General features: G+C 39.0%; 1 protein-coding gene and 1 long non-coding RNA gene across 5 annotated transcripts in view; one reads left to right on the top strand and one right to left on the bottom strand.

The window, feature by feature from the left end:
• Positions 1-77: 77 nt before the first annotated feature.
• Positions 78-27,267, top strand: exo1 (exonuclease 1). Of its 4 annotated transcripts, none has more exons than XM_059648679.1 (15): positions 78-210; positions 5,741-5,791; positions 6,928-7,107; positions 9,214-9,333; positions 9,770-9,897; positions 10,547-10,680; positions 11,082-11,294; positions 12,547-12,734; positions 14,720-14,816; positions 15,707-15,938; positions 17,750-17,993; positions 19,031-19,586; positions 19,690-19,785; positions 20,316-20,512; positions 25,704-27,267. In XM_059648679.1, exons 3-15 carry the CDS (start codon positions 6,947-6,949, stop codon positions 25,843-25,845), a joined length of 2,508 nt encoding a protein of 835 aa, XP_059504662.1. In that variant the 5' UTR covers positions 78-210; positions 5,741-5,791; positions 6,928-6,946; the 3' UTR covers positions 25,846-27,267. The 4 variants fall into 4 exon arrangements, with proteins under 4 accessions (XP_059504662.1, XP_059504663.1, XP_059504661.1 ...); XM_059648680.1 differs by having other exon boundaries at positions 78-227; XM_059648678.1 differs by lacking the exon at positions 5,741-5,791.
• Positions 19,266-27,634, bottom strand: part of LOC125454610 (uncharacterized) — a 41,689-nt gene continuing 33,320 nt past the window's right edge. Inside the window, exon 3 of the long non-coding RNA XR_007248058.1 lies at positions 19,266-19,368. This is a non-coding gene — a long non-coding RNA (uncharacterized LOC125454610). The remainder of the gene's footprint in view (positions 19,369-27,634) is intronic.

The raw sequence follows: 27,634 nt of genomic DNA, 5'->3' as shown, positions 1-27,634 counted from the left end.
CCACATTCCAACAAGTCCCTCTCCCATTGGATCACGCCAAAAACCAACTGGAATATGTTATGCTCAGCTGAATTTTTGGCGGGTAAACGCCAGGGCGTCTTTAAATGTGTACTAACAGTGAAATGATGGCGCATTTGTATGAATCGTTTCTAATATCGAATAACAGATGGTGCCAGGAATGTTAACGAAGTTGTGGTCTGTGTTGATGAAGTAGGTATCGCAACAAGGTACCAAACAAAATACTGGTCGTTTAATCAATTTAACTGATCCCTGTACGCACGGCGATGTCAGCGCCTGTGGATGTGAGTCGGTGCCGGCCGAGGTCACGGCGACGAATGCCTTCTTTTGTATTGTTAGATATTTCGAGCTAATGTTCTTCACCGGGCTGAGTTTAATGGGAGATCGATCCGGCCCTCCTCCCACCCCGATCATTTATCGCTCGATCCACCCAGAAGAGCCACTGGCTTCAGCGATATGCCTATGGTTTCTGCTCCGATCATTTCCAACAGCATCTTGCGTTTACGTAAATTGCCGCAAAAAACAAGCGCTTTCCAGGTGCTTTATGAAGATAAATCGGACGCAGAATGAAATATTCAGTTAGTTTACCAAGAGCTAGGTAGAAGAAGTGGATTTTAAAGAATGTTATAAAGAGAACATAGCTGAGAGGTTCAGAAAGGGATTTCTAGAGGTTGAGGGTGAAGGTATGGCCTTCTATGAATGCACGATTAAAACCTGGGATGCTCAAAGTAGCTTGAGTTGGTTGAGTGTAAATGTTTCTGATTGTAGATTGCCTTTTTTATTGCCAAGCTGACCTTGTACCTTTTACTGGTGGAGTTTTGCCTCATTCCAATTATTATCATGGCCCATTTAAAGACTCTTTACAAGCCCACTTGTATTTTACTTGGCGCATAATTATATCAAGATGGTGCAATAATTTAATGTAGGACAATTGATGTATTGTTGCTAATGCCAGTGGATATAAAACGGTACAATAATGAGTTAAACGATGGCTCAGATGTCTGAATTAGTTTAAGCAATGTGGCAGCACTTGGAAAGAGCGGTTGTGGGAGCGACAATATAAAATTTAGTGTAAAACCTTTTGGAGAAGCATGTCAAATTTGATTTGGCACTTAAGTAGAAAACGAGTAATTTATAATAAGTACATACGAAAGGAGAATTGTAAATAGAAACATGAAGTGCTGGAAATATACAGTAGGGCAAGCAGTATCTGTATTGAATCAGATTGTTAACTTTTAATAATGATCCTTTTAAAGTCCAGGTGTTTAAGAATAGATGTGTGGGTTCTGTTTACCTCAACAGGCATGAAATTCAGTGAGACAGCAATGAGCTGTGACAGTCCCTGTGATCTTAAGTGTTCAGTTCAGAATGTCATGAAGGTGAATTAGACCAAAAATAAGTTATGTCAATTTTGAGTTTAATTGTGGGTTTCATGCACTGCACCTTTCTCGTGCTGTGGTCACATTTTGATGCATTCATTCAGCATAGAACTACTTCCCACTCCTATCTGCACCTTACTTCAAGCCCAGCTGTGCACCTGCTCAATCATTGCCAGCCATGAATAGCACTTACACTGTTGATTTTTTTTATTATTGTATACATGGGACAGGGGAAGTCCATGATCACAGATACCTAATATGGGCAGCCAACAATTTGTAACCACTTTTTTTAAACGGTTTATCAATTTGTAAGAAGCAACAATCTAGATATGATACATTAATTAGACAAAGGAAGGTATGTAACCATAACATTTGGGAATGGTTCACTGTTAATAGAAGACAAAACAGGCTGTTGGCATGGAAGGGTAAATGAAAATTATGAAAACAGCATCCTACTCTCTAACTGAGATGTTAGGGAACTCTTCTCTGGGTCATGCTTCTCTTCCAGTCCACGTCCCTTCTGGATTAAACAACTGAGGACCCTCTGATGAGGAATATTGTTTAGCCTGTTCACTTGCTGACCTGCCTATTTCTAGAGGAAGGTAGCTTACACTATGTCGCTCAATTTTCAGAATCCTTTTAGCCAATGGCCATGGGACAGCTAGTCATCTTGGCAAATGTTAGTTTTCATTCCTCCAAAGAACAGAGGAGCAGGAGAGCTGACGTTTCAAGTCTGGACCCTTCTTCAGAAAATTCATAAGAGTTGTGTGGCACCTGATAAATCTAGTAAACCATATTCTGATACATGTAGCACAAGCCATGTTACACAAGTACAGGAGATTTTAAGTGCAGTAGGATTCAAGAACCCCTCCTAATCACCTGAGAAAGGCAGAGATGACATGGTGTGAAGCTGGATGAACACAGCAGGCCAAGCAGCATCAGAGGAGCAGGAAAGTTTATGTTTTGGGTGGTCTCAACCCAAAACGTCAACTTTCCTGCTCCTCTGATGCTGTTTTGCCTGCTGTGTTCATCCAGCGTCACACCAGGTTATCTCAGATTCTTCAGCATTGGCAGTTCCTACTAAACCAGAGAAAGGCAACTTTGCATGTGACAACTTATTGGCAAAAGCTTACAGTTCAGGGTGAGAGAAAATCAGCAATGTAGCCTTGTGCAGCTTATGTGACTTTTGATTGTCTTTATGAATTGTGGCACACAGGTGACACTTCACGCTGCCTGTGATTACTTTAGTTTCACAGAACTGTCTATGATCAATTTTTAATGACAGTCAAGATTGCTTGTGATCATGATTTATGTCCCACATTGTTGGTCACCACTTGGATTTGATGTGCAGAATTTTATGATCACAGACATCACTAACCTGTGCTATGTAAATATATGATTTATGTAATTGCCCCAGAAGAGCTTTGCATTGCTCAAAAGTAGAATTCATGTTCTCGGACTATAAAACCTGTCTGACAGGAAACCAGGCAAAGTGACAGCTTTTTTTTAGCATTTCCGATGCATATTTTCCATTTAGTTGTGGATGAAAGGCAACATTGGTCAACTTTACAGAGTAAATCTGGCTCAGCCTTTTAATGTAGGTAAGCAAGAAATAAGGCCCCACACCTACCCCCCCACCAAATGTTCATGTCGACTTTCTTCCTTGCGCTCCTTGTCGATCCCACCATTTCTGAGCTTTCACACATTTCTGCCAAACTCTTTCATTTTAAGTCTCCCGGCTTTGAACATTAGTTCCTGAACCCCAGGCATACAATTTAAGCATTCCAACTGTTGTGCATCAGTGAACAGATTTCCAGGGCTTACTGTGGTTCACCCCTGTGACCAGATTGGAAGAATAGCTCCAACTAATGAGTCACCAGATCTCTGAATGATTACCATGGAGCTTCCTGACTGCCAAACTGCTAACATCAGAGCGGTTGCATTGGACCTGCCAGACTGACTGTGACCAACTCTCCAGTTTGTAATGATATGGCCCATACCCCAAATGGCTGATTGTGTCCAAGCCCCGGACTAAGATTGGACACTGGCCTTGATCGACCGATGGGACTCCCTGATGGATGATTAGATTAGATTAGATTAGATTTCTTACAGTGTGGCAACAGGCCCTTTGGCCCAACAAGTCCACACCGCCCCTTGAAGCATCCCACCCAGACCCATCCCCAATATCCCACACACCCCTGAACACTACAGGCAATTTAGCAAGGCCAATCTACCTAGCATGCACATCTTTGGACTGTGGGAGGAAACCGGAGCGCCCGGAGGAAACCCACGCAGACACAGGGGGAATGTGCAAATTCCACACAGACAGTTGCCCGAGGCTGGAATTGAACCCGGGCCCCTGGTGCTGTGAGGCTGCAGTGCTAACCACTGAGCCACCATGCCGCCCCAAATGGTCTCCCTTAAATTGACTGAGGGCTTTGCAGTATCTAGTGCCTCCAGACACATCTTGACTTCACTTGGAGTGAAGCAAATTGGCTGAGGATTGGTATTCGTGAAGCAAGGGACCACCGGAGGAGGCCGCAGTGGATCATCCACTCAGCACTTCTGACTGAAGATTGCTGCAAATGCTTCAGCCTTGTGTTTTGCACTGATGTGCTGGACTCTTCCATCTTGGAAGGGGATATTGTGGATCATCCTCCTCCAGTGAGTTGTTCAATTATCCATTACCATTCACAGTGGAATGTAATGGGCTTCCAGATCTGTTGGTTGTGGCATAGCTTAGCTTGATCACTCGCTGATTCTGGTAACTTAACCAGGTTGATACTTTGTTTTTCCATATGCCTGAATCTGCACCTAACATCTCTCCTGCAATCTTCATTCAACCAAGGTTGATCCCCGGCTTGATGATAGTGGTTGAGTGTGGGGTATGCCAGGCTATGAGATTGCAGCTTGTGCTGGAGCAGAGTTCGGCTGCTGCTAAAGGCTCACAGTGTGTCATGGATGCCTAGCCTTGAGTTTCTAGGTCTGTTTGATGTCTGTCCTATTTAGCCAAGGTGGTAATGCTGCACAACACAATGGAGAATATTCTTGACATGAAGGCCAGACTTAGTCTCTATAAGGGCTGTGCGGTAGTCACTCTTAACAATAGTGTCATGGACAAATGCAGTTGCAGCTGACAGCATGGTAAGGATGAGGTCAAGTATCTTTATCCCTCTTGTTGGTTTCTTCACTACCTGCTGCACACCCAGTTTAGCAGCTATGTCTTTTAGGACCTGACCAGCTAAACCAAGAGCCTTTCTTGGTGGTTGACTTTGAAATTCCCCCATGCAGAGTACATTTAGTCCCTTTGCCGCATTCAGTGTTTCCTCCAAGTATTGTTCACACGGAGCAGTACTGATTTATCAGCTGAGGGAAGAATGTACATGGTAATTAGCAGAAGGTTTTCTGAAGTCATGAGGCTTGTACTTTGCTCCAGTCTAAATAGAGTGCAAGTCTGATATCACGTACAACATTTGAGATTATGATTCTAATATTTATATTCAAATCATTTATATACATGGCAGTCAACATGATTCTGGTATGGACAGCATCCAATTTTCTGTCAATCTGAAAATGTTAATTCCCATTCTTTCCCTGTTTTGTAGCAGCTTTCAATTTGTTCTGCTGCCTGGTCCAAATCTTTCCTCATTTTACCAGTGTTGAAACTGTTGTTTATCACCTTTTGTGACCTTATGAAAGTTTGTGTATACCACATTATTTCATTGTCTTCTTTTTGTGTTGCTTCAACAACTAGTAAGCTTAGTAAAAGTTTCTTTTTGGAAATATTTGTCAATATTTTATTGTATTCACTTCATATAAGTATTTTTTTGTCTTGTTTTACAAAGATTTTCCTCAAGTATATGTCTTGCCACTGTCCTGCATCAAACTAGATTAGGCGTGTCTTCTTTGAAGATAAGAATTACTTTCAAACTCTTATTTTTAAAAACTGTACTTTGATCACTGCTACTCAACTGTTCTCTAATGCTTGCTTTTCTTATCTGCTGTGATTTATTTTCCGTTTTGAAGTCTAGCAGTACAGCAGTTGAGTACCTTGCAAACTATGTTAGCAAAGAGTTATTAATATGCATTAAATATTTCAACCCTGGTTGGGTCCCTTCTGTCAGTTTATTTGAGGATAATTGAAATCCCCATGAATATAATTGCCTTTTACTCACCTATTTGCTCATATATTTCTTTCCACAATTTGATTGCCTGCAATGTGATCACCAAATGACTTTTCATATTCTTCATTTTAGATAAATCATTATGTTTTCGACCGGCTGTGAGTTTCCAGGCAATATTACAGGAAGTGATGATTGAATCTGTGTTTTCGATCCCTTTAGATAGCTGGAGGTCAGGGAAAGTTATTGCGCAAGTGGAGGACATAAATAAAGGTAAATTCTTGAATGAAGATAAAGATACAGGCAACTTCATGCAGTGGGATCAAGGTGGTCCTAGAAAGGGATGGAGCAAAAACATAGGAAATGACCAACTGACCTGTCCACTCTGGGTGAGGCAATAAAGGATATTTTGGAAGCTTTGAAAAGTGACAGCCTGAGATTAGGTGCAGTACAGATGGAAGTCTGGAAGATCGAACTAGGGTCTTCAGAAGTAACTGTTTGGTAATAAATACAACTGCAGGAACTGATTGGCATATAATAAATGACAGTGGAAGAAGAAGCAAAGAAAAAGCGAAGGGCCAGGAAGACTTTGAACTGCACAAAAATGAAAAGGAGTAGAAGTTTGAAACTAAATTAATAAAATTCTCTCTAAACAAGAATGAGACGAGACTCGAAGTGTTGCTTTCACAGCTGATGCCAGACTGCCTGTGTTTCTGCAGCACTTTCTGTTTATTTCAGATTTCCAGCACCTGCTTTTGCATTTATTATAATAAAATTCTCTTAACTTGAGCATAAGCAGGAAGTAATACCATCATAGTTGTTAACATAATAGGAAAATAAATCGCACTAAAGATCCAAATAGAATGAAACTAAGGAATATTCAACATGTGCTTGGTAGGCAATGTTGTTTTAATTTGTATCTAAAAGATTCACCAACATTGGTTTAAATGTCAATACTGGTATATGTGCAAGTCCCACAGTGGGGCTTGAAACCTGCAACCTTCCAACTGAGTCAAGGGTTTGATTAACTGAACCAAGCCTGCCCGTCCTTTTTAACATACTGAAAGCACATTTGAAAATTGGTACGTAGCACGCATCGTGGGTTTACTTGACTGTTAATTCAAACTGTTTATTTTGCAACTATGTTTTGGAGTCTCAGTAAATTCAGACTGTGTCTATTTTGCAACTATGTTTTGGAGTCTCAATACTTTACTAAAGACAACTGTTTATGCTGCAGCCACTTTTAGTATTGTAAAAACCTCAATAACCTGCACACAGTTCAAAAGAATGATCAAATATTTATAGCATCTAGATTGGACTTCGTCATAGTCATTTTAACTTTTACTGGTATTCACATTATAGTCCATGCATTTTAGCCTACGAGTACAAATGAAAACTTTAATCCTTAGACAGGAATAAAAACAGACCATGGGGATTCAAGGGTTGCTGCAGTTTGTTAAGGAAGCCTCAGAGCCAATTCATATCAAGAAGTACAAAGGACAAACTGTTGCATTGGATATGTACTGCTGGCTGCACAAAGGAGCTTTTGCGTGTGCTGATAAATTAGCACAAGGAGAACAGACTGATCAGTAAGTTCCTTTTACCTTCTTTTAACTCATGAGTCATTTTGTTTACTTCACCATTAAATATTTACAGCTGAATTTTTCTGCATTTTTTTTAGTCTGTTTGATAAATATTATTGGTTAAATAAAGCACCCAATGCCATGTGATGCAAATGACTAAAAAATGAACTTTTGCCCACATGCAAATATATAAGATTTCTAATTAGAGAAACCATTTTATAAGTTATTTCCCCTTGAAATACTAGCTGCACACAGCTGCGAGGAAACAAAACTCATTTCAATATTAATGGTAAGGGGAGATATGGAATTTATAAACCATCAATTTAACAAAATGTGACATTATTCTTATTTTAATAAACGTAGTTGTAACGTATGAGACTCCTGGGTGCAATATGCTTAAGTATTTTTATTCTAGTCCTGTAAGCACACAACTGCTTATATGTCATCTTAAAATTGACTTTTACTCTGAGAAGCAATAAAAACAAAAGTATTGTGCATTCTTCTGTGCTATACATGACAGTGGTATGCTTTAGAGTTGTAGAGATGTACAGCATGGAAATAGACCCTTTGGTCCAACCCATTCATGCCAACCGGATACCCCAAAATACATCGAGTCCTATTTGACAGCATTTGGTCCATGTCCCTCTAAATCCTTCCCATTCATATATCCAACCACTTGTCTTTTAAATGTTGTAATTGTACCTGCCTGCATCACTTCATCTGACAGCTCATTCCATACATGCACCATCCTTTGCATGAACAAGATGCCTCTTATGTCCCTTTAAAATCTTTCCCCTCTCACCTTAAACTTATGCTGTCAAGTTTTGGACTCCCTCACCCTGGGGGAAAAGACCTTGCCTATTTACCCTATTCATGCCCCTCATCATTTTATAAACCTCTCTTATGTGCCCCCTCAGCCTCTGACACTCCAGGAAAAGTAGCCCCAGTCTATTCAACCTCCCCCTATAGTTCAAACCCTCTAAATCTGGCAAAGTTCTTGCAAATCTTTTCTTAACCCTTTCAAATTTCACAACATCCTTCCCATAGCAGGGATACCAGAAGTGCATGCAGTATTCCAAAAGTGGCCTAACCAATGTCACGAACAGCCTCAACATGACCTTCCAACTCTAATACTCGATGCACCGACCAATAAAGGCAAGCATACCAAATGCCTTCTTCACTATCCAATCTACCTGTGACTCCACTTTCAAGCAACTATGAACCTGCACTCCAAGGGCCTTTGTTGATAAACCACTCCCCAGGACCTTCACATTAAATGTAAAAGTCCTGCTCTGATTTGCCTTTCCAAAATGGAGCACTTCACATTTATCTAAATTAAACGCCATCTGCTCCTGCTCGGCCCATTAGCCCATCTGATCAAGGTCTTGTTATACTCTGAGGTAGCCTTCTTCACTGTCGAGCACACCTCCAATTTTGGTGTCACCTGCAAACCCTTGCTAACCATACCGCCTATGTTCACATCCAAATCATTTATGTAAATGACAAAATGCAGTGGACCCAGCACCAGCACAGAACCTTGTGGCTCAACACTGATCACAGGCCTCCTGTCGGAAAGGAACTCTCTATCGCTGCCCTCTGTCTTCTACCTTCAAGCCAGTTCTGTATCCAAATGGCTAGTTCTCCCTGTATTCCATGTGATCTAACCTTGTTAGCCAGTCTACCATGAGGAACCTTGTCTAACGCCCTACTGAAGTACACATGGATCACGTGCACCGCTCTACCCTCAATCCTCTTCGTTACTTGTTCAAAAAATCAGTTGAGTTTGTGCATGGGAAATTGTGTCTCACTAAGCCATGTTGACTATCCCTAATCACCCCATTCCTTTCCAAATACATATAAATTGTGTCTCTCAGTATTCCCTCCAACAACATAACTTGCAGGATTGACTGTTTTTATCAACTGACAGGCCAGACAGCATTCATATGGAGAAAAGCAGTTAACATTTGACGTCAATGATCTGAAATCAAAATGATGTGCTTGAAATTGCTTGCAAATATAAGTTTTAAGATTTGTATTTCATTTAAACAGCTTGGGTATTTTTTATTTATGATTTTTTTTCTCTAATACTTCTAAATTTGTGTTTTGTTGCAGATATGTTAATTATTGTATGAAATTTGTTGAAATGTTGGACTCATTTGGAGTCAAGCCAGTCTTAGTTTTTGATGGATGCACTTTACCTTCTAAAAAAGAAGTTGAAAAGGCTCGAAGATTGTAAGTAGTAAATGCCTACACTGAGTTTAGAGTTCTTGTGGTTTCAGAGGCTTTCTTTCTTATGTTTAATAATGATAACTTGGAGAAAGTAGAGTCCAGGAGTATCACCTTATTGTTTTATTTAACAGGCTACATTTAAAAAATAAGTATAACTGGCTACGTTTCTTAAAAATAACAAAACTCTGTATTAAAATGTTATTATTGTTTTCTATTGATGTGCTGTAGAAATTACTTAATATTCCTCAGGGCTGGATTATTGAGCATTAAATCGAGGTAGTGTTCCTTTGTGCTAGCTGTGCAATATAATGTCAGTTTCATACACTCAGCAGTAATATGCTGTTATGTGCTGCTGTTCTGATTTGTGTGACTTGCCTATGCAGCTGTTCAAGCGTGTGGTTAAGACACATTTATGCTTCGGTGGTTTTCTGCCTTACAGACGTAGGCAAGCAAACTTGCAGAAAGGAAAGCAGTACCTTCGAGAAGGAAAAACAAAAGAAGCTAGAGAGTGTTTTGCTCGTTCTGTCAACATAACATCTGCCATGGCTCATGAAGTCATAAAAGCAAGTGATTACATGTTTCCTTTCTGCTTCTGTAACTTGTACATGGAACTGAATTTGTAAGTTCAGAATTTTGTTTCTATCCTAGTGATTTTCAGGCCATTGTTTGGATCTTTCTAAAATACTGCGCAAATTCCCAGCTCTACATTACAAAGAATGTACATCATAGAAATGGGCTCCTTCACCCAATGGTCCATGTCAGTATTTGTGCATCATCCAAGCCTCTTGCCTCTCCAATCTAATTCTGATGGCTTAATCCTCTATTCCTTTCTCCCTCGTGGGCATATCCAGCTTTGTATTGAAGGCATCAGTGTTCTTCACGACAATAGCATACCTGCTTCATGTGGTAGAACATTACACCTGTCCCTGCTCTCTGGATCAAGACATTTCTCCTGATTTCTTTATTAAAATTTATTAAAACAAGAATTTTTTTCTATTATTTTATAATTTTAATTCCTGAATCTGATCTGTTCAGGAAGACAATTGATCTAATATTTGGGAATGGGAAGGAAATCATTTCAGCTATTGTCTTTTGGTTTTGCAGTAGCATTTTATATTGTCTTCCGTTACGGATTGCTGTGCATAGGGAAATAAATAAGACAATTTGCTTCAAAGGAAAGAACAGTTTCTTTCATTTTTTGTACTAACACAGGCAGCAAGAATGCGGGGAATGGATTGTATTGTAGCACCATATGAGGCAGATGCTCAATTGGCTTACTTAAACAAGATTGGCATTGCACAAGCAGTTATTACGGAAGATTCAGATCTCTTGGCATTTGGATGTAAAAAGGTAAATAATGTTAAGTCTTTTTTTGTTCTTTCAAATAAATGCTTTTATTACTATATTTTTAAATAAGGTTTAGATAGTTTGACATCAGTAAAATTGTTATTTTAAGTAGAACGTAAGTTGGATTGGTATTTTTCAGACAATTATTTTTTTTTTTTTAAACCCCTGCCCTCTTGCCATTTTGTTAGAGTATATTTCTTGTTTTTATGCAGCTATTTCCTCCTCTTCAGCTGAAATTGGCTGTTTTAATACAGATATCGGATCAGACATTATATCTCCTGGTTGGCGAAGGCTTAGTCCCCCACCTGACAAATAATTGAGATTTAATTTAAATAAAATTCAGTTTAAATACTGGAGTTGAAATGAATAGAAGATAACTTGTCATGTTTTCGTTGCACCTTTAGGTTGTATTGAAAGTGGACAAGAATGGGAATGGCATAGAAATTGACAGAGCTCAGTTTGGCAGATGTAAACAGCTCGGCAATGTTTTCACCGAAGAGAAGTTCAGATATATGTGTATTTTGTCAGGGTGTGATTATTTGGCATCCATTCATGGAATTGGCTTAGCTAAAGCATGCAAGCTTCTTCGGATTGCAAACAATCCTGATATCATTACGGTGGGTCAATGAACTTATGCTTATTATGCACTTGAGTAACAAAATAATCTACAGAAGAATAGCAAGCATGACTTAATTCAGGAAAATAAGGCAATAATTCTGAAGTTACCTTTAAGGTCTATTAACACAGAATATTTATTGGAAAACCTGCCCTGTATAAAGAAAGTATTGGCACTTGTCTAGGCCACTGACTGCAACAGATGTGTCAATAATTATCATGAAGATCACTGTGACTTTGGAGGAGAAATTTTTCTTAAAAATAACAAAATGCAGTTGATGCAGATTCTCTAGGGCTTTTGCTGAAGTTACAGCAGGAAGTCATAGAACTTCTTCCCCATTCTCCCAGATGAACAAATTTGCACAGTGTTAATTGTTTTTGTTGATGCATGGAGTTTACGTTCTTATTCTTACTGTGCTATTTTCAAAATGCAAAATGGTTTGATCCTCCAAGTTCTATCATCTCTTCAGTTCTATCACTGAATCTTTAGAGAGTCACGCCGTTTTGCGTTTTGAAAATAGCAAAGTAAGAGTAAGAAACTAAACTCCATGTATCAACAAAAACAATTAACACTGCGCAAATTTGTCAATCAGGGAGAATGGAGAAGTAGTTCTATGACTTCCTGCTGTAACTTCAGCAAAAGCCTTCGAGAATCTGCATTTTGTTGTTTTTAAGAAAAAATTCTCCTCCAAAGTCACGTTGATCTTCATAATTATAGTGAAGGACCTGCTTCATGTCTCCAAGTCCAGATGAGGTGTGGCCTGGTGGGAGTATTGCAAGTGGTGTTGCTCCAACGCATCTGCTCCCCTTGTCCTTCTAGATGGTAGTAGGATTTGGTTCGGAAAATGCTGTCTGAAGAGAAGCTTCCTAAATAACAGCTGTACATCTTGTAGATACCACTGTTCATCAGTGGTGAAGAGAGTGAATGTTGAAGGTAGTGGATGGGCTGCCAAACAAGTGGGCTACTTTTTCCCAAATGGTGAAAAATCATGGAGTGTTGCTAGAGTTGCACGTGTATAAGCAAGTGGAGAGTATTCCATCACACTCCTGACTTGGGCCTTGAAGTTGATAAACCAGCATTGGGAGACAGGATATGAGTAACTCACAGCAGAATTCCTAATGAAATAAATCTTCATTTCTATTGTTAGAATTGAATTATAGTTTTATTTAAGAGTACATTTTGCTGGAAATTATTTTAGACAATTTTGTTTCTTAAAAAATGCCTGTTTCTGCCATATATTCTTTTCATAACAGGTTATTAGGAAAATGGGGCAGTATCTGAAGACAACTTTAACTGTTACAGAAGAATATATAGATGGATTCATTCGGGCAAATAATACATTTCTATATCAATTGGTCTTCGATCCATTGAAACGGAAACTTGTTCCTTTAAATGCTTACTCAGACAATGTTGATCCAGAAACACTTGACTATGCTGGGCTGTATCCTTTACATAGTTCGGAATTTGTTCCAATTTGCAAAGCTTGTCAATTAGCTTAACTGGTTTGTTAAACAATTTGTTTATTTGTATGATAAATTTTAAAGGGGGACAGAGGGAACTGGGGTGAAAATGACAAAGGAAAACAGGGATTGTGCAAGATCATAACAAAAATTAGTGGATTTAATAAGTCTTTCTGTAGATGATGGAATGTGGCTTTGTCTGCATCTTTTGGGCAATGGACTCTGTGCTATGTCTGTGTTATTTGATGGATTACACAGTACAACCAGGAATTTTTGCCCAAAGTGCAGAACTTCTTCACAGCATCAAATAATCCAATTTAAAATTTGACAAAATGGTTTTTTAAAAAAATTGAATTTAAAGTTGATGTGTAGTGGTGGAAATTTATGTTCCATGCAAACATTTGTACATAATTTGCTGCTGCTGGCTTTGACTGATTCTGAAATAATTTGTATAATGACTAATTTTTGCAGAGTGCTGCAGCTGCTTGTGGGTGTAGTAAAACAATTTGTAGTGTTGCATATAATGTCACACAACTTGTGTTCCAGTTAAAGACATAAGCCAATCTTATTGCACAAAAATCTCTCAGAAAAAAACAGCAGGGTTTAATTTATCTCCACTGATCATTTTTGTAAATTTTAACCAATTTGAACGAAGGTTTGCAGTGTAAGTGAAAGTATTTTTCAGCACAAATAATTAATCTGTCTTAATTTGCTGCTAACAAACTACTTACTGCAATGAATACAATGCAATCCCACCTGTCAAAATGAATTTATTCAAATCTGTTAGAATGGCAGTTTTGATGGGGTGGGAGAATAGAGCTGGAATACATGCATCTAATTTCTGTTATTGGGAAAATTGTCCTTAATTTAGTCAGGGGTAGAATATTGGAACATTTGCTTAATAAAAATTTGCTTCACTCAGATTTAAAATTAACAAGTGGTCCTGCATCCATTGCCATTTGTGGAGGAGAATTCCAGAAATCTACCATCCTTTGCATGTAGAAATGCTTCCTAACATTTCTCCTGAATGATCTGGTCCTAATATTTAGACCATACCTAGTTCTTGAAACTCCAACCAGTGAAAATTGTTTATCTGCCCTGTCTTTTCCTGTTATTATCTTGAAAATATAGATCAGATCGTCCCCTAATATTCTAAATTCCGGAGAAAACAGGCCTAATTGTATAACCTCTCATCATTATATAACCCCTGACATCCAGGTCCATTCTTATAAACCTGCGTTGCGCTCCCTCTAAGAGTAATGTATCTTTACTAAGGACATTTGGCGTTGCTGACTTACTTACACCCGCTGGAGTCGCTCACTTACACCTGGTGATGGGGTTACACTTATCCTCGAGCTCCCAGAAATTTGGTGGTGGGATTGCATTGTATTCATTGCAGTAAGCAGTTTTCAGCAGAAATAATTAATCTACCTTCACTTTCACTGCAAACCTTGACTCAAACTGATTAAAATTTACAAAAATGATCAGTGGAGACAAATTAAACTTGCATAGTGTCCTGTGCCTGCCAATACCCCTGTTAGGTGTCCCTGCAATCCTTTGTGTTGGGCCTCATGAAGTACATTAAAGGCTGAGATAGACACCTTTAATTAGTATGGGGAAAAGACAGGAAAATGGAGTCGAGCATTGTCAACTCCACTGCTCAATGAGATCATGGCTGAGTTGATTCAATGGGTTGAATGACTACTTCTACATTCTATCAAAATAGCATATCAGATATGCATCGATGGTATGTTTTACTATATAATCTGTTGACTTAATAAAAACTACTTTTCTTTGGACCATTCATTGTGCATTTTATTTGTGCCATCCCTTTATGTGGGAGCTAAAGTAGATTTATATATTAGGTATTCTTGGATAAACAATATTGCGTTATAGCTTAGAATAGTTCTTTTCCCCATTGACGGTTTGTTGTTTATATTTTGCACCTTAACCCAGCTACTTGTAGACATTTTGGTGATGAGAAGGCTCTTCATATAGCTCTCGGAAATATAGATATCAGTACTTTGGAAACCAGAGATGATTACAACCCATGTAGTTTCCAGGTAATGTGCAACTGACATAATGATTTCAAGTTGCATGTTTCAATTTTACAATTTCTGCAAGGTCAACTTAATGTGCTTTTTCAGACATAGTAGGAACTGCAGATGCCGGAGAATTTGAGATAAGGGTCTAGGCCTGAAACGTCAGCCTTCCTCCTCCTCTGCTGCTGCTTGGCCTGCTGTGTTCATCCAGTTCTACACCTTGTTTTCTCTTACTGTGGTGTTAAACAGTTTTATTATTATATATGATATCCTTTACAATTCTCTTGTGAATAAAAGAGGAAACATTGTGAGAAGTTACTAAGACAAAATGCCCACTTTAATTAGTTGCTATGTCTCTGCTTTGGGATAGGGGTAGGTAATCCAGATGTCAGAACTAATACCGATGCTAATCCGTACATGCCCATGCCAAGAAAAGGATTGCCAAGTGCATGCAGTTACTAGCCAATCTTGATATTCTCAGTTCAGGTGCATTTAAAATGAGGTTCTAAATTAATTTTGTTTTTGTTCAGGGATAAATTTAAAATGACCAATGATGAAATTCTGTTCCTTTAATCAAACACCATCTTTTTATTTAAGATCTGGGTTTCAATTGTTTTAGTTTACACTATAGAAGATTACATATCTGATATTTTAACTTTAAATAGGTGGATCAATGTTTGCTATTTTTTAATCTAGCCAATATTTCTCCCTCAAGCACCCCAGAAAAAAACAGATTGTTTCATTGCTGTTTTATGGAATTTTGATAAATTTATTAAGGAGTTATGACAGCGGTAGTTACACTTAAAGAAGTTTGAGGCTGGTGGCAGAACACTTGTGGGTGCCCAATGGTCATGAAAAGTACAGTGTAATTTCAGACTAAAAAAAATGTATATATCACTTTTTGTTCCAAGACTCCAGCAAAAATTACTCTTGGACAGAATGACAAAGAGGTGTTGAAGCAGAAACTGCCACACATGCTTAGTATTTGGAGTAAAGAGTACAGGCCTCCTGAAAATCAACTTTCGGTCCCAAAGGCACAAATATCACCAGAAAAACCTTGCACAAGGGGTAAAGAGAAAGTTATCAACATCAAAAGATTAAAGCTTCCCAGTAGAGAGATGATGGCTAAAAGACCAAGAGAAGGTAACAAAGATTTGACTTGTTCCTTTTCTATTTTGTAGTAGTATGTACAAATTCTATAATGAAGCTCAGCAGGAAAAATCTTGTCGAGGAATAAGCCAATTGGGAAAAGGACAATCAGTAGAGTATAAACTTGTAATGTTTATTGGATAATAAAGATTGATGCTTTCCATTAATCATACGGCTCAAAATACGAGTTCTATATTTGTCAGGACTGTCTTTTCCCGAGGATCCTGAGAACTCCGGAGTCTTTTTTTCAATTTCTGGAGCCCTGTTTTCTGAACCAACCTAGTTCTAACCGGCTTGTATGATTGTTTGCAGCTTTTAGACTTCAACTTTAGTGGCTGCTTTTTAACTTTCAATAAATTAATAATAACTGGCCAGGTCTACATCTTCCCCTAAATAATGTTTACTTGTGACCAAAGCCCGCATTGTCCCTCATCCTTCTGAAGATTTCATTGATGTTGAAAACCTGACTTTCAACTGGTGATAGCTAGCCCATGACTGAAACAATTCTTGGCAAAATCACTGAAGTAACTAGATCACACTGGATGTCTCCAGCCACTCCCCTGCCACGTTCTCATCTTTCGAGCACCTCAGTTTATTCTACCTCACTCACCTTTAAAATTACATCTCCACATTGAGCTCCTCATTCAGAAAAAGACAGATAAAAATTCACTATTTTCACTGGCTGGGGATTCTAGAACTAGGGGGCATAGTATTAGTTAGGGCCAGACCACGAAGGAGAAATGTCAGGAAGCATTTCTCCGCACAAAGGCTGGTAGAGATTTGGAGCTCTCTTCCACAAATGAAAATGGATGCAGAATCAGTTAATTTTAAATCTGAGATACATACGTTTTTGTTAAGCAAAGATCTCAAGGGATATGGACCAATGGCAGGCATATGTAGACAGACAGACAGGTCAGCCAGGATCTCATTGAATGGTGGAAAGGCTCAAGGGGCTGAATCGTTTGCTCCAGTTCCTGTGAGAAATGCTATCTTGCAGTAGCCTATGCTCTGAATGACACTCCATCCTTAATTTCAATTTCATACTCAACTTGGTTTGCTATTTCATCTGGTCTCTCTAAATCTACTGTCCTGATTACAGACCCATCTTAGCATGTGTCCCTAGATCCTTGATCACCAATCTTCCTATTTTCTTTGAGTTAGCAGACCCACATTCCACAGAGTTATTTTCAGCTGTGGCTCCAATACGCAATTATCTAATCTTTTTAACCTTTTATTCATCTCAATGCTTCTGCAGCTGATGATTTTTAACTATCCCTTGCCCTAGCCTCCAGAAAAGCATCCTGCTTATTCCAAGGAAACAGCCTAAATTTTTGCAGTCTCAAGGTACTTGCTAGTGCATGTCTGATGTAACCATCATCACTGACCACCAGACCATATCACACACCATTTAAGCCTTGCTGTTGTTTGCAAAAGGCCAGTACATGGTCAGTCTTGGAAAGCAAAGAATACTGTTAGTTGGGTGGGGCATCTTTTCCTCTGAAATTGTAATTTCTAACTCAAGATTTAATTTCTTATGTAATAATGCATTGAAGTGGGGTTTTTTTTACAAACTATTGTTCTGTGATCAAGAAGATTTCTAAGATGAAGCACTGTTGTGTTGACATGGTTACAGTAGTGGTAATATTCCATTGATAGTAAATGAAGACATCTGTCACATACTTGTTTAACAATATGATTTTGAGTTACTGTTTATTTAATTTAAATCCACAATCTAGGTATGTTTAATGTTATCTAACGATATACATTAGCATTATCTTAAAAGTAGTTTTGTTTTTGGTTACCAGATGAAGGTCTTTCGGATGGAGCCTTGCTAAGTCAGTACTCCTTTCCAAGTAGCAAAAAACAAGTTGTTGAAAAGTGCCCATCACCACAATCTCCTTTAGAAGAGGAACAACACTCATTAGTGAGCCACTCGATCAAGGATGAAAATCCAACGCCTCATCATAAGATGCGGAATCGGTTTGCTACCATTTTGCAAAAGAGAAATCAAGATTCAGGTGCTATTGTTATTCCTGGAACCAGAAGCCGGTAAAGTGATTAGTTTTTGTTTCCGTTGAAAGCTGTTTTGGTGTCATTAATCCAGACCCTGTGGCTGATCTTTGTGTAATCAATGCATTGTCTTGAGGGCAGTTCTGTAATAAGATAGTTTGCAAGTACATAATTCAGAAGTGTACTTTAGGACAAGGAAGGATACTAGTCTTTTTGTTTTCTGTAAAAACATCCATAATTTTCCATAAATTAAGGTAATTTTCTTGAGTGCCACCTCTGGATACTACTGGTCACTCTGAAACATATAGGTCCAGGGGAATAAAAGCCAGTAGTTGCTCGAAACTCCCTTCCTAGGTTTCTTCATTTGTGTAGTTGTGCCAGCCTGACTAAATTCTCCTGACTTATGCTAAAGCCCCTTTTATTAGGACTTTTAGGTTAGACAAAATGGGCACATGACCCCACCATTCCCGCATAATTTTTCAGAGAAACCAGCTTTGCTCTGATAAAGAGCAGCCATTGAGTGCACTGTTCAGAGGGACACGGTCCAAATTTGGAAATGGCCCCACTGTTTTGGCAAGTATTAAAATTCTGCTCATTATTCCTCACAGATATTAACCTTATTATGCAACATTAGTTAGAATGAGGTGGACTGTGAATAATCTGTAATATGCTTGATATTGGGTTAAAAAAAAGCTGAGAAAATATTTTCCAAAGCTTAGATTGATCTCTTGTTAATAATCCAAACAGTTAATCTCTCTCTTTTTACCTCCCTAAGAAATTAAATGAATGTTTCCATTTTGAATATTTTCAATGTATTCCTGTTGTAATTCAGTTTGTTAATTTTGTGATTTTGTTCTTCAGTCAGTAAACTAAATGATTCAGCCTTTAATTTTCAGGTACACAATTAACTTAAAGACAGTGTTTTCAAAAAAAAGCTTGTTACTGCATTGTTCATATAGCTTTTATGCAATGTATTTAGATTTGTATCTTATATCCATATTTTCCTCTTTGTGAAATGTTATATTTGGACATCACTTCACTTTGCATTTGATTTTTATCCCATATTTCTTTTGTAGGTTCTTCTGTAGTCCCAAAGAAACTTGCATTTCATCTGATCAAAAAACTGAAACTAAAGCATTATCTGACGGGACAGAAAGATGCAAGAATTTGAACTCAATTAGTTGTTTTAATAGCGAGGAAAATGACATCTTTACAAATATAAAGAAAAACGAATGTGAACTTTTGAACACCAGTCCTAAAGCCAATACGGCTCACTCAGATTTGAATTTAGTGGCCAGAAAAAATATAAGTGCTTTCAGTTGGTCTGGAGATCTGGGAGAAAAACCAAGGAAGCCCAATCCTGCTGCTGGTTTATCTGTATTGCAACAATTTTGCAGAAAGGTGGAATCTTCACCTGTAAGTGGATATATTGACAGAAAAGTACAAAGTAATCAGAGTGCAACTGAGAACAAGCCAAGCCTTCTCGAACTATGTGAGCAATCCATAGATGATGACTCTGACATGATGGCGTCCCCACAATCTCCTCTTGGTGTTAGTTCTTCTCTGGACAGTTCATACAGTGGTTTTGATTCCTTGAGCTCTTCTCAAATGTCCCGGAATTCTGACTTGGATGTAAGAAGCTTTATGCTTACATTAGATTAAGTATTTAAGTGAAATGAGAAATTACTTCAATTTGTCTAATAATGCACTTATCATTGTTTCCCTTTTATGAAAGGAAACCAGTAACAAAGCAACATCGTGTGATCAGGTTTGCAGCCCTGTCACTCTGCCAGAATTACCTGAAAAAGTGACGGTAACTGTAAAGCACAGGGTAAATGTACTGTTTCTTTCTTACTTTCCAGACCCATATAATCATTCTTTCGCGAACAGGTTTATTTCTAATTTTATAAAAATTTTAAATGATAGAATTTGAAAGGTCTTGAAAAGTAATCGAGCTGCGTATGTTCTCACTGGTGGGAAGGGATGCCAAAATCCACTCCAAAGCCCTATCCCCTGAAGACATTCTCTCTTGAGTTCTTCAGTCACTTTTTAGCTGACTATTCCAGTGTCACGTACATTGAACAGATTACTCTGTTTGATACTGATCTGAAGGACATCTTTTTACTCGCTAGAGATGGTGAAGGAGAAATTTGGGCTGAAAATGTATGTTTCTTTCTATTCTTTTTAAGAAGAGGTAAAATGTAATTCTCCCAGGGAGAAGTTTACTTATTTGGTAGCCGATGCTTAAACAGATATATTTTGCCCTTAATTCTTGGTTGTAGCATTTCTTTTTATGTAAATCTGTGACCAGAGGTGGATTTAACTTTAACTGTAGATTTACCAAATGCGCGTTTTGTTTAGGTTCCTGGGTTGCAAAAGCTGAGCCCTGGATCTTTAAGAATGGCCAGTAAACTGAAGCTTCCAGGACCAGCCAAAGCCAGTGGTTTAAACAAAAGGTCACTGTCACTACAGAAAAGGACATTTGCCTCAAATAATGAGAACACGCCTGAATTGCAAGCAACCATCCAGGATTTATGGCAGAAATTTGGATTTAAGGGGTAAGTACTGCTAGCTGAAATGCTGCTTGTTTTAGGACATTGCCTGTTTCATGCTTGCATTTCCTGTCTGTTAAGACTGAGCCATGATACATGATTTGATCTTATAGACTGTCATGACAGCCAAGAGCTGTGTGCATCCTATAAAACCTAGATGAAATGAATAAGTTAATGGGCCACTTTTCAGAGGAGGAATCAGAAAGCAGAATGAATAATTGAAGGAGAGACTTCCTTTCTAAAGGCAAAACTTGCTTTTGTCGAGAGCTCCCTGTGTAATGGTGGTTTGCGACTGATGTTGGTGACTGCTTATTTCTGTTTTTATTCATTTGGCTCCGATCATTAAGAAGAAAACTATGAATCTCAATCTGGGGTGTAGCCTCTTCCGGTCCATTCTGTGGATGACGTGCTTTGATAACTACATGATCTAAATTTTGTGTACAATTGACATGTGGTAAATGGTTAGCATTAATTAATCCTCACTTTCGTTATGCTACCAATTTCTCCACTCCCTAGCAATGTTGGCTGTCCAGTCCAGCTAGGTGAAATGTATCTAATATGCACCTGGCTTTTGTCCTACAATTACAATAAATTAATGTACTCAATCTGTAGTTTTGGCTGATCTAATGTTGCAAATTACACATTTTTGTGTTCTCATCCTGCCTGATTTGAGTTGAACTTTATAGTTAACTGGTTCGACCCCATATTTCAGTCCTGCTGATGAACTTTGTTTGCTGCAAGATTCTGCACGACTGCTGGTTGATAGGGCTATCATGATTTTTGTGGATGTCAAAGTTTTCTTCACTTGGTTTCTTGGACTACACTAGTTTTAGAATATGCAAGAAACTTTATACGAGTGGAAGATGAAACTGTTCTACTGTATCATTATTTCTATCCTACAAAACCTACTGCAAATGTGTGTACATCAAAAGTGTACATGTATTTCAGCTGCTCCTACTTGCTTGTAAACTAGTCGCTCAGTAATTTTGTGAAGCCTCTGTACTTTTTCACTGTTTCCCCTTCATTTTCTGTTAAATTTAAACATGGAAAATCAGGTGGCAGGTGACTGAGATGTCAATGGGGGAGCACTTTGCTGCCAGTGACCACAATTCTAGTAGTTTTAAAATAGTGACAGAAAAGGATGGATCAGATCTATAAGTTAAAATTCTAAATTGGAGGAAGATCAATTTTGATGATGTTAGGCAAGAATTTTCAAAAGCTGATTGGGAGCAAATGTTTGTAGGTAAAGAGACATCTGGAAAATGAGATAATGAAAGTCCAGAGATAGTATGTTCCTTTCGAGTGAAGGACGAGGCTGGTGGATGTAAGGAACACTGAATGACTAGACATGTTGAGGTTTCAGTCAGGAAAAAGAAAGAGCTATATGTCAGGTATAGACAGCAGGGATCACGTGAGTCCCTAGAAGAGTATCTACTGAGATACAGGCTATTAGATTAGATGGGATTGAAGTTCACAAAGTGGAGGTGTTAGCAATTCTGGAAGGTGTGAAAATAGATAAGTCCCCTGGGCCAGATGGGATGTATTCTAAGATTCTCTGGGAAGCTAGGGAGGAGATTACGGAGCCTTTGGCTTTGAGCTTTATGATATTGTTATGTTCAGGAATAGTGCCAGAAGACTGGAGGATGGCAGATGTTGTCCCCTTGTTCAAGAAGGGGAGGAGGGACAATCCTGGTAATTACAGACCAGTGAGCCTTACTTCGGTTGTGGATAAAGTGTTGAAAAAGATTATAAGAGATAGGAATAATTTGATTAGGGATAGTTAGCACAGTTTTGTGAAGGGTAGGTCGTGCCTCACAAACCTTATTGAATTCTTTGAGAAGGTGACCAAACAGGTGGATGAGGGTAAAGCGGTTGATGTGGTGTATATGGATCTTAGTAAAGTGTTTGATAAGGTTCCTCACGGTAGGCTATTGCATAAAATACTGAGTCATGGGATTGAAGGTGCTTTAGCGGTTTGGATCAAAAATTGGCTAGTTGGAAGAAGACAGAGGGTGGTGATTGATGGGGAATGTTCATCCTGGAGTTCAGTTACTAGTGGTTTTGGATGTGAGTTTGCTCGCTGAGCTGGAAGGTTAGTTTTCAGACGTTTTGTCACCATTCTAGGTAACAACATCAGTGAGCCTCCAACGAAGCGCTGGTGTTATGTCCCGCTTTCTATTTATCTGTTTAGGTTTCCTTGGGTTGGTGATGTCATTTCCTGCGTTGGTGATGTCATTTCCTGTTCTCTTTCTCAGGGCATTGTAGATTGATTTGGAGCCAATGTGTTTGTTGATGGAGTTCCGGTTGGAATGCCATGCTTCCAGGAATTCTCGTGCATGTCTCTGTTTGGCTTGTCCTAGGATGGATGTGTTGTCCCAATCAAAGTGGTGTCCTTCCTCATGTGTATGTAAGGATACGAGTGATCGTGGGTCATGTCGTTTTGTGGCTAGTTGATGTTCATGTATCCTGGTGGCTAGCTTTCTGCCAGTTTGTCCAATGTAATGTTTGTCACAGTTCTTGCAAGGTATTTTGTAGATGACGTTCGTTTTGCTTGTTGTCTTAAAAGACCCTAAACAGACAAGCAAAACGAACGTCATCTGCAAAATACCTTGCAAGAACTGTGACAAACACTACATTGGACAAACTGGCAGAAAGCTAGCCACCAGGATACATGAACATCAACTAGCTACAAAATGACAAGACCCACTATCACTCGTATCCTTACATACACATGAGGAAGGACACCACTTTGATTGGGACAACACATCCTTCCTAGGACAAGCCAAACAGAGACATGCACGAGAATTCCTGGAAGCATGGCATTCCAACCGGAACGCCATCAACAAACACTTTGATTTGGAGCCAATCTACAATGCCCTGAGAAAAAGAACAGGAAATGATGTCACCAACCCAAGGAAACCTAAACAGATAAATAGAAAGCGGGACATAACACCAGTGCTTCGTCGGAGGCTCCCTGATGATGTTACCTAGAATGGTGATGAAACGTCTGAAAACTAACCTTCCAGCTCAGCGAGCAAACTCACACCCAGAACCTCAACCTGAGCTACAAATCTTCTCAAAACTCGCTAGTTACTAGTGGTGTACCGCAAGGATCTGTTTTGGGATCACTGCTGTTTGTCATTTTTATAAATGCCTTGGATGAGGGCGCAGAAGGATGGGTGAGTAAATTTGCACATGACACTAAAGTCGATGGAGTTGTGGACAGTGTGGAAGGATGTTGCAGGTTACTAAGGGACATAGATGAGCTGCAGAAATGGGCTGAGAGGCAAATGGAGTTTATTGCGAAAAAGTGTGAGGTAATTTACTTTGGAAGGAGTAACAGGTATACAGAGTACTGGGCTAATGGTAAGATTCTTGATAGTGTGGATGAGCAGAGTGATCTTGGTGCCCATGTACATGGATCCCTGAAAGTTGCCACCCAGGTTGATAGGGGGTTGTTAGGAAGGCGTATAATGTGTTAGGTTTTATTGGTAGAGGGATTGAGTTTCGGAGCCATGAGTCATGTTGCAGGTTACAAAACTCTGGTGCAGCCACACTTGGAGTACTGTGTACAGTTCCGGTTGCTACATTATGGGAAGGATGTGAAAGCATTGGAAAGGGTGCAGAGGAGATTTACCAGGATGTTGCCTGGTATGGAGGGCAGGTCTTATGAGGAAAGGCTGAGGGACTTGAGGCTGTTTTCGTTGGAGAGAAGAAGGTTAAGAGGTGACCTAATAGAGACATACAAGATGATCACAGGATTAGATAGGGTGGACAAGAGAGCCTTTTTCCTCAGATGGAGATTGCTAGCACGAGGGGATATAGCTTTAAATTGAGGGGTGATAGATATAGGACAGATGTCAGAGGTAGGTTCTTTACTCAGAGAGTAGTAAGGGCGTGAAATGCCCTGCCTGCAACAGTAGTAGACTCGCCAAGTTTAAGAGCATTTAAATGGTCATTAGATAAACATTTGGATAATAATGGAATACTGTAGGTTAGAAGGGCGTCAGTTTGGTTTCACAGGTCGGCGCCACATCGAGGGCTGAAAGGCCTGTAGTGTTCTATGTTTGATGAAGGCAGTAGGAGTATATTTAAGAGGGGAATCAGAAGGGCAAATGGGGACATGAGATACGGTTAAGTAAAATCCAAAAGGATTCCACAAATACATTGGAAGGACAAAAGGGTAACTAGGGAGAGGAGTGTGGAATGGCAGATAGAGTTTAATTTAGATTAATATGAGGTGTTGCATTTTGGAAAGGCAAGTCAGTGCAGGACTTATACACTTGATGGTAAGGCCTTGGAGTGTTGCAGAACAAAGAGACCTTAGAATGGAGGTTCGTAGTTCCTTGAAAGTGGAGTCGCAGTTAGATAGGATAGTGAAGAAGGTGTTTGGTATGCTTGCTTTTATTGGTCTATGCATTGAGTATAAGAGCTGGGAGGTCATGTCCTGTACAGCTGCAACATTGGTTAGGCCACTTTTGGAATATTGCATGCAATTCGGGTCTCCCTGCTATTGAATGGAATTTGTGAAACTTGGAAGGTTTCAGAAGAGATTTACAAGGATGTTGCCTTGGTTGGAGGGTTTGAGCTTGTAGGGAGAGGCTGAATAGGGTGGGGGTATTTTCTCTGGAACTTTGGAGGCTGAGGAGTCACCTTGCAGAAGTTTATAAAATCATGAGGGGGATGGATAGGATTAATAGACGAAGTCTTTTTCCCGTGGTGGGAGAGTCCAAAACTAGAGGGTGTAGGTTTAAGGTGTGGGGGGGAGATTTAAAAGCAACCCAAGGGGCAACTTTTTTCATGCAGAGGGCAGTGCATGGAATGAGCTTCCAGAGGAAGTGGTGGAGGTGGGTACAATTAGAACAATTAAAAGGCATCTGGCTGGGTATATGACTAGGAAGGGCTTGGAGGGATGTGAGCCAAAAGGTGACAAATGGGACTAAATTTATTTAGATTGTCTGGTCAGCATGGATGAGTTGGACTGAAAGATCTGTTTATGTGCTGTATGACGCTGACTCTATCTCAGATTTCATAAAATTGAAATTAAATATATCCTTTCCATTGGAAATAGTGCAGTTTTTCAGCAAATACTGAGAAATTTTCAAATTTGGGCCATGATAAATTATATAGCCAAAGTTATTTGTACACATTTATTTCTCTATTTCAGTTTCTAACAAAAGTTTTTTGTTCTTCATAGGGAGCCCAGGAAGCTTCAATCCAGTCAAAAATCTCACCCAATGTCTCCTGTAAAGGACAACTTGCAAATATTGACCCCAGAGACTGATCAAAGTATTTTATTGAAATCAGAATGTTCTGTTCAAAGGGCTATACAGTGGTGAGGAAATCCATCAAGATATTTAAACAAGTTTCAATTTAACTAGGAATATTTAACCATAAAGATTTTTTTTTACTTTCCCAGGATAAAAGTATAAAGTTGGTGTAGATCACAAGGTGCCACACATCTGCCACTGGTAGAAAATGTGCTGGAAATGTGTAATAGCAGTTATTAATATTAAATCTTTTACAATGTATTTTAATGACTGAAAACTTGCATGTTATTGTTTTGAACACAGCCTTGTGAAAGGGGGAAACTGGATGAGGAACAGGTAAATCTGTCCAACAGCCTCAAGTTACCCCTGTTGAGCCTCACATTCCCTCCCCACTGAGAGACCCCTTGACTTGCCTGGTGCTGGACTCCAGGTCTACTCCAGGTGGCTTTGTTGCCACTACATAGCTGCTGGCCAGTCTACCCAAGTGAAGGGTATTGAAAGGCAGCCATCCTCTGCCTGAGGAAACGCAGGCACCCATTAAATTCCGTATTTGAACACATAACCTGGATCAGCATTTTTATGTGGAACATTAAACCACGATCTGTCTACTTTCTTGGGTTAACATAAAACACTGTACAGCACTATTTTGAGGAGATGCAGCCTGGTATTGTGACCAATATTATGTCCTCAATCAATATCATCTAAATGCAATTACCTAATCATTATCATTGCTGTTTTTGGAATCTTGTTGTGCACTAACTGACTACCACTTTATTTGCATTACAACTCTAACTTTTAAAAAAAACGCATATGGAAAAGGTTTTCATACATCATAAGGTTGAAAAATCCAGTACATAAATGCAAGTCTTTCTACAATAAGAGCAAGGCAGCTAAGCAGCCCAGTTGAGGATGTATTTCCAAGATGCCACTGGAGGCAAAATATTTCCAGTAATACACACAGTCTGTCACAGACAATGGTAACTGCTGCTAAGTTGCCAATATTTGGAGTGAGGGATTGTCCATACTATCTGTGGAGTTTACACAGTCATTCCCACTGCTGCTAGTGCTCCAAATTTTTCCCTTGGATGTGAATAGACTGCCATTGCTCAGAATCTAGTCTGATCACATTGTATCAGTTGGAAAAGCCCTATAAAATGTCACAGTTGTTATTTTACTCCAGTTAAAGTGAACATGATCATGTGAAATAGATCTTTAAATATTTTACAGAAGAGAAATGGATTCATGCGCAGGACAGCAGTTTTTATCAGAAATTGACTTTCTTGTATTTTCATACAAGGAGTCAGTTTTTTATCTACAGTAGTTCATTGACTTGGTAAAATATTCTGAAAATAAAATCCTGAAACACATTGTGTTTGATTTTATTACAAACGCACATACACTGTTCAATGTCTATTCTGTTGTGTTCCTTGGCCTCATACAAGGTGTTCAAAGAGATTTCAAAAACTAAATACTGAATAATCATGATTTTCACTGGAGAGTTAACAGTCACTGTTCAATGTCAAGTCTTGCTAACATTCTTAAATTGAGTTAATAACAATAAAACTTGGCCTTTCAGTCATTGTAAAGCAGTGAATCTGAAGAACTTAATGATACGGCATATGGAAGTAAGCAAAGAACTACAAAAGACCAGTGCCAGAAAAAGGTTGTGGGGGGAGGGGAGGAGTCTTTTTGGTATGGTGGGCATTTGGATACTAACTGGCAGAAAGCACAAAAGTGATAAAAGAACAGGATTTACTGCACAGTCAGAAAAGTGTCTTAAGTGAGTTGATCTTTATCTGGAAGAGAAAACGAAGCCAGCTAGGAGAGCAAAGCCGGGAGAGAAAACATTATAGATGAA

Source organism: Stegostoma tigrinum, chromosome 9 (assembly GCF_030684315.1).
Source record: "Stegostoma tigrinum isolate sSteTig4 chromosome 9, sSteTig4.hap1, whole genome shotgun sequence".
NCBI classification, from domain to species: domain Eukaryota; kingdom Metazoa; phylum Chordata; class Chondrichthyes; order Orectolobiformes; family Stegostomatidae; genus Stegostoma; species Stegostoma tigrinum.
Note: the sequence above shows the minus strand (reverse complement) of the source record. Positions and strands in the feature narration are given on the sequence as shown.

What these genes read in the sequence shown, in the direction of transcription:
- exo1 (XM_059648678.1), top strand. Translation starts at nt 6,947, where the DNA reads ATGGGGATTCAAGGGTTGCTGCAGTTTGTTAAGGAAGCCTCAGAGCCA. An exon ending in CAAGGAGAACAGACTGATCA is followed by an intron (nt 7,108 to 9,213) that starts GTAAGTTCCTTT and finishes GTTTTGTTGCAG; the next exon opens with ATATGTTAATTATTGTATGA. An exon ending in CGGTAACTGTAAAGCACAGG is followed by an intron (nt 19,786 to 20,315) that starts GTAAATGTACTG and finishes CGTTTTGTTTAG; the next exon opens with GTTCCTGGGTTGCAAAAGCT.